At 42.7% G+C, this 7,723-nt stretch overlaps 1 protein-coding gene across 2 annotated transcripts in view; it reads right to left on the reverse strand.

The window, feature by feature from the left end:
* Nucleotides 1–1,929: 1,929 nt before the first annotated feature.
* Nucleotides 1,930–7,723, reverse strand: part of ABCC5 (ATP-binding cassette, sub-family C (CFTR/MRP), member 5) — a 102,047-nt gene continuing 96,253 nt past the window's right edge. The window contains exons 28-29 of one of the 2 annotated variants that reach the window (XM_006884059.1): nt 4,557–4,721; nt 1,930–3,395 (exon numbers count right to left, since the gene is read on the reverse strand). In XM_006884059.1, the coding sequence (XP_006884121.1) occupies nt 3,291–3,395; nt 4,557–4,721 (270 nt within the window). In that variant the 3' untranslated portion in view covers nt 1,930–3,290. The remainder of the gene's footprint in view (nt 3,396–4,556; nt 4,722–7,723) is intronic. The other variant, XM_006884060.1, reaches the window with a different exon arrangement.

Here is a 7,723-nt window from a genome sequence, read left to right on the forward strand (position 1 = left end):
AAACAGAATTCAAGTGCCATCCTGGAGGCTCATTCGCTCTGATGTTTGCTTACCATCCCCAGACTCCAACTTTAAAACAAGGTGAGGGTGAAAAGAAATGTGTTGTTTTGGTCTACCAGAACATTTGTAGAACTAACGTCTGTTTCTGCAAGCCTCCTTTATTGATTTCTTTATTCTTACACCTATTTCTTGAAGACAAACTCGGGCTCATGCAGGTGAAGTTCCCCAGTGCTGACTTCCTTCTGGCTCTCCTTCCTTTTGTCCACTGTAATACCATTCTGGATTAGGGTTTTGAACTGTAATTTTCCCCCTTTCAGTTATTGTTTTGGTTCACCAAAAAGTAAAAAATTCAATGCTAATCCATTTTCACTTCATCGACTAAGACTAAACCAGTCTGAGCCAGTTCAAACTTGTTTTTACTTTCTAACCTCATTTTTCCCATTCTTCTTCTTCTGAGAAGAATGGGAATCCTAGAACACTTGATCGTGCTTATGGGAAAACTATACTTGGACCAAGAGGCACTCATCAGAACAGAGTTCCGTCAGTCTTTATTGGATTGGTTTAAAGAAAACCCCCAAGCTCCATCCCACTGCGATCTAGTTGAAACCCACCCAAAGGTGACCTTGAAGTGGGTTTCCTCATGCTGTAAATCAAGTAAGAGGAGACAGCCTTTGTGCTGCCTGGGAGCCGCTGGTGGATTTGAGCACTGCCTTTGGGTTAGCATTGTAACAAAGTCGCCACAACTCCCACATGGAACCAGGGAGCCAGCCCATTTTTCTGGTTTTGAGTTTTGTTCTACATTTTTTGCCCATTCTGTCAGGATCTTCTACTGTGATCCCTTTATTAGCTGTGATAGGCATCTCCTAGCTCTCCTGGTCTCAGGTCACAGGGCCCCTTCCTAAGAACTGAATTTTGACTGTAAGAGCCAAAACTCTTGCTTTTTAAGACACAGTTCACAAAATGGTTGGATTGAAAATTACGTCTCCTGACAGAGAGAACAGGAAACGGCTTAAAAACGGTTTACATTTAACATCATACACTCAGAAACTTTCCAATGCAAATCTTTTTGTGTGGATACTTAATTACTTAATTTTCAATGGGTTAAGCTATGTAAGTTGGCTGAACCAGCTGCAATGGAGTCAATGGTAACATTCTTCACGTTGTGCAACCTTCTTTTTTTGTGTGCAACCGGTCTTAATCCTCCCTGCTCCATTGACAAGCTCACTGTTCCAAGAGTTTCCTAGTGAAACATTTGTGTTGTTGTTGTTAATTTGCATAGAACTTTTCCAAACGTTTTTAGATAGCTCTGGTCTTTAGGAGGGGGGCTCTGGTGGCCAGCTGCAAGTTGTGTTGCCAACTCAAAGGCGTGCAGCTGCTCTGAAGGAGAAAGGTGGACAATCTCCTCCTGTGTGATCTACAGCCTTTGAAAACCTGCTGCCTCCAACTAGGGTCAGCTATAGCACATAAAGCAACATGACCTTTTGGCAGAAGATTGCCAGACCTTTCTTCTGAGGCACAGTTGGGCTGACTTTGAGTTGCAAACCTTGTTGGTTAACAGCTAGGCACCAGAAAGAGCAATTATGTTATCTGAATTTTGGAGAACTCATAACAAAACTACTCATTTTAAATAAACTTCCTTATGATGACCTACCTCCCAACAGCCGTTCCCCTTCCCCGCCCACCTAGTAGCAGCACAAAGCCTTTAGGGTGGTCAGTGGTCACAACCAGAAACCCCAGCTGTGGGGACAAAGGCCCCACATAATGCTTCCAGGCATTTGGGGTCCCACGCCCCTTGCAGCCAGCCAGCTCTGTACTGGTCCTTGCCAGAGGGCATGTCATCACGGACATTCTGATCCAAGTCGTGGGTTTTCTGTGGTCATTCACAGATCTGCAGCTCCTCTCCCACAGGACTAGTTTACACAACAAACATTTTACAAAATGCAAAATAATTTTATTCACTTTCAGATTTTCTTTTTTTGCTTCCACAAGGTGTTTAGCAAACATGCTAAGGCGACAGAATGTCTAGTTGGTCACGACATGCAACGCTGACCACTCGACTGACGACAGCAGCGACCACATCCACCTGAGCTACCTGCCCCACAGCACAAGGAAGGTTGGCGCGAACACACCGAACCACACAGCAATCAGCAACCTGAGGTAGGTCTCTTTACAGTACGAAAGACTTCTATGCCAGTGTGAGACACAGATTAGCAAAAGCTGCTTGAAGTGGCGGACTCTGGAGGGGAGAAAGGGTGTGAGAGGGAGACCGTGTGACAGCTGCAGTGGGAAAGAAATACACACACCCATGAAACGCTGAACCCTGTCACTGAACTGTGGAGGTGTGGGCACAGGCAAACAAAGAAGTACCACCTCTAAAAGCAGCAGCTGGCCCTAAGCTTGGGGGCCGGCAGGTCTAGGAGCTGGAGAGCTCTGTGCAGCGGGCCAGCGTGAGGAACCTGAGGCCGTGGGGCACTCTGGGAATAGACTGATTATTGTTTAGAAATAATAGCAAAAGGAGGAAGGCAGGACGGAAACTCCCTCTCTCCAAGGAATGTTTCTGTGCTTCTCATTCCCCATGGAGGGAGGAAAAAGGGGTCGGGGCCTGGCCCCACTGCTCTCCTGACAAACAGTGAAGTGACACAGGACAGAAAGCAGGAGCCCTGAGAATTCACGGCACTCTGTGTGGTCTTCGCCAGCTCTATCCCCAGAGGGGCTGGGAGGGGCGGCAGAAGGGGCCTGGGGGGCCCGTCCTGGCCACGCGTCTTCCTCTGGACACCCAGAACACCTGGCACCGTGACACAACCCACGAGGGGAGAACAGATGCTACTCTTCCTATAGTCTAATAGCAAAACCAGATCTCTGGTACAGCAAACTGTACAAAAATGATAGAAAGGAATATGCACTGCTATTAGCACAGTGCTCATTTTAATATAAAATAAACAGCTTACATTTCCACTGTAAATATAGGCTATGTACAGAGTTATATGTAGATATAGCTACACATATAAAGCTTCATTATAGGCCTCTGATACATTTATAATAACGGTTCCCTGAACCTTTTAGAGTGCAATTAAGAACAAAAACTAAAATCTGTTGAACATGAGTATGGAATAAATAGAATATTCAAAATATGACTCTCCCTAAAAGTGAAACACACAAGCTGATCCTGAACTGCTGTGCGAAAGGTAAAATCGGAAAAGGCCAGCATCGGGCAGGAGGAAGTGCTGAGGGCCCGCCCCACACAGGGACCGGTGGTGCTCCGAAGACTCCGTCATGTTACAGGGGAGCACTTAGCCCTTGACAGCAACCTTGTTCTCTGCAGCAGCCACGAACATGGCGTAGAACCGGGAGCTGTCATTGGATAGAAGGACCGATGGGGTGTCAAACTCCACCACCTGGAAGAGAAGGCAGCAGTATGAGGACATGGCTCAGGGACACGGGGAGGGGAGGGACAGGGACCTGCAGGATCCACAGCCCAGGGATGGAGGTTATCCCCAATGTCCCCTGAGGACAGGATGCCAACTGGCTGGTGACATCCGAGTCATGACCCCCTGCTCCCCCACCCCCTTTTATTCCTTTTCTTCCCATTTTCCAAGATCTAAGGGAGGAGTTAGGCTTAGACCGTAAAGAAATGAAGCAATAAATTTCTATCGACTGTAGGGGTAAAAAAAACCACACCAAATCCATTCCCCTCATCCGTAGGCCTAGCTAATGATATCTGTACTTTCTCAGTTACTGGGATGCCTGATTATATGTGAAGCAGTTAGCATGGTGCCTGGCACACAATAACCACTTAATAATAAGGGTTAACCATGGTATCCAACAATATTAACAACACAAGACAAATGGTTATAAATGGTTTGCTAGTGCCACCAAATCCTTAATCTGCTTCTATCAGAGGGGCACATAAAGATGTTACTGTAGTACATAAATTTCCCAAACATCTGCTATGCCCATGACACTGCAGCACTGAACACCAAAAGGAGGACCCACAGACGGATGAGGTGCGAACCTGGCCTCAGCTAGTTCACAGTCTAACAGGGGACTTGGGCATATGCACCATTGCTATCAGTAAGGCAGAAGTGCCACAAGCAAGCACTTCAACAGATTGTTTAGTGATCACAAGATTGTTGACACCAATAACATCTGCTAGGGAGGACCAGGAAATGAAGAAGACTGGGTGAGGGCCAGAGCGAGGACAGCTTGGACAGCAGGCTAGATGGTATGCACCACCACGTGATGGTGAAAAGCAAACCCTCGGGTGAATGGCTCAGGGCTGCCCTGGTGTGAACGAATCACCAAGTCCACATGGTCTTGGACCTAGCTTAAAATGTCACTGTTTACAAAGGACGAACAGATAAACAGTTAGGCTAAGTGAGAAGCCAGCAAGCACACTTCTGCCTCAGCCCTTCTTGGCTGGGACAACTCTCTGGACTGCTCAGTTACGGTTACGTTCAGAAACAGTGCCAAGATAGCAGTTGGACTCTTGCACGGAGCCAGCTCTCCTCTCACACCAGGTCGCCTGCCAAGCCATGGTCCCTGGGGGGTTTCTGTACCTGTCCCTGGGCCAGCACCATAATCCTGTCGGAACCTAGAACTGTGTGCAGGCGATGGGCAATTGTCAGCATGGTACAATCTGCAAAAGCCTCTCGGATGGTCTCTTGAATCAGTAAGTCTGTCTCCGAGTCCATGGCAGCTGTGGCCTCATCCAGAATGAGGATCTGCCAGGAAAGCAGAAAAGACAGTTGTTAGCAGTGAGAGTGGGCGGACTCATGGTGACCCTGTGCAGGACAGGAGCAAACCCCACCCACTCTTGGACCATCTTCACCTCGACTCTAGTCAGACAATATCCAGAGAGAGATTCAAGAAATTCCTTTAAGCATTATGGTTAACCTAGGTTTTACCAGGTATTTCACTATTTAGATTTTATACTGGGAGTTGGTTCCCCCCCACTCACATGTGTAAAAATAAAATTTTCCTTAGAAGTGATATAGCATGAACCTATTATTATTAGCCACTGAGTGGGAACCAACTCAAAGGTGACCTTCCAGCAGGTTATGGAGGCTGAAAATTACATGGAAGGAGACTGCTCATCTTTCTCTCACAGAGCAGCTGGTGGATTTGAACCACCTGCCTGTGAGTTGGCAGTGAACTCTTTTAACACATGAGACTACAAGAACTCCCTCTTTCAATAGAAAAGGATATAACAATAATAAATATCTATGCACCAAATGAAAGACCTGCAAAATACAGAAGACAAACATTAATAAAACAGGAAAAGGAAATAGACAACACTACTATAGTACTAGGAGACTTCAATACACCCCTCTCAAGAAAAGCTAGAACTACCAGAAAGAAACTCAACAAAGATACTAAAGAATTAAACCATACAATAAACCAACTTGACCTCATAGATAATTTATAGGCTAATGTACCCCCAAAAAAGCACAGTATACCTTCTTCTCCAATGTGTATGGAACATTCTCCAGAACAGATCACATTCTAGGTCACAAGGCAAGCATTAATAAATTAAAAAACATAGAAAAAAATACAAAAATATATTTTCAGACCATAATGCTACAAAATTAGAAATAACAAGAAGATAAAGGAGAAAAAAAAAGTACATTTGGAAGCTGAACAACACCTTGCTTGAACATGACTGGGTACTAGAAGAAATAAAAAATTTTTTTGAAACAAATGACAATGAAAACACCACTTAACCAAAACCTCTGGGAAACAGCCAAAGCAATAATCAGAGGTCAATTTATAGCAATAAGCAAATACATCAAAAGGCAGGAAAAACTGACCATTGACTCTCTAACCCAACATCTCCAGCAAATTGAAAAAGAACAGCAAGAAAACCCAACACCCTGTAAAAAAACTGAAATGATAAAAATTAGAGCAGAAATAAATGAAATAGAAAACAAAACAAAAAAAAAACAATTAAAACTATCAAGAAAACTAGAAGTTGGTTCTTTGAAAAGGTCAATAAAATCAACAAACCATTAGCAAAACTCACAAAAGAAAAGAAGGAAAAGACACAAATAATCCAAATAAAAGATGAATCAGGCAACATAACCACAGAACCAACTAAAATAAAAAGGTTAACATTAGATTATGATGGAAAAACTCTACTCAAACAAATATGAAAACTTAGAGAAAATGTACAAATACTTAGAAATGCACAACCTACCTAAACTGACACAAACCGAAACTGAACATCTGAACAGACCCATTACAAAAGAAGAAATTGAAAAGGTAATAAAACAACTTCCAACAAGTGAATTTTATCAAACATTCAGAGAAGAACTACCACCAATTCTACATAAACTCTTTCAGAAAATAGAAAAATATGGAATTCTCCCAAACTCATTCTATGAAGCAAACATATCCTTGATACCAAAGCCAGGAAAGGACACCACCAAAATAGAAATCTATAGGCCAATATCTCTTATGAACATGTTGTTGTTGTTATGTGCGACTCAATAGCTTATGAACACAGATGTAAAAATCCTGAATAAAATACTGGCCATCAGAATCCAATGATACATCAAAGAAATAATTCACCACAACCAAGTGGGATTCATAACAGGTATGCAAGGATGGTTCAACCTAAGAAAAGCAATTAATGTAATTCATCACATTAACAAAGCAAAGAACAAGAACCACATAACCCCATCAATTGATGCAATAAAGGCTTCTGACAAAATTCAATACCATTTCCTGATTAAAAACTCAACAAAATAGTTTAGAGAGGAATTTCTTCAACATAGTAAAAGGTACTTATGCAAACCCGAGACCCAACATTATTCTCAATGGAGAGATATTAAAGGCATTTCCCTTGAGAACAGGAATGAGGCAAGGATGCCCACTATCACCTCTCTTACTCACTATTGTATTGGAAGTCTTAGCAATAGCAGTAAGACAAAAGAAGGAAATAAGAGGTATCCAAATTGGCGAAGAGGAAGTAAATTACCTCTCTATGCAGATGATATGATAGTACACTTAGAAAACCCTGAAGACTCAGCAAGAAAACGGTTGGTCATAGTTGACCAATTCAGCAAAGTAGCAGGATACAAGATCAACATACAAAACTCAGCTTTTTCTACAGTGACAATGAGAATACAGTGTGGGAGCTAAGAAAAACAATACCTTTCACAGTAGCTTTTCAAAAGATTAAATACATGGCAGTAAATCTAACCAGAAGCACAAAGGATCTGTTCAAAGAAAATTACAAAACATTACTACAAGAAACCCAAAGAGACCTGAAGAAGTGGAAGAATATGCCTTGCTCATGGATAGGAAGACTCAATATTGTGATAATGACAATACTACCAAAGGCAATTTACACGTTCAGTGCAATCCCAATACAAATACCAATCTCATTCTTCAACAAGATGGAAAAGGCAATCTCCAGTTTCATTTGGAATAAAGAAGCCCCAAATAAGCGAAGCACTCCATAAAAATAGAAAAAAGGTAGGAGGCATCTCACTCCCTGATTTTGAATCCTACTACACTGCCGTGATGATTAAAACAGCATGGTACTAGTACAATGACAGACACATAGATCAATGGAATAGAATTGAGAACCTGGAAATTCCACGGTCAACACTCTTGACACCAGCAGCCAGGAAATAAAAAAAAAAGTATTGTGATGGGAAAGTCTGTGGTTAGGGACCTCTCTAAAGTACTCAAGAGCAACGGTGTCTCTCTGGAGACTAAG

Source organism: Elephantulus edwardii, unplaced genomic scaffold (assembly GCF_000299155.1).
Source record: "Elephantulus edwardii isolate Elephantulus edwardi_28Jun2011 unplaced genomic scaffold, EleEdw1.0 scaffold00031, whole genome shotgun sequence".
Lineage (NCBI taxonomy): Eukaryota > Metazoa > Chordata > Mammalia > Macroscelidea > Macroscelididae > Elephantulus > Elephantulus edwardii.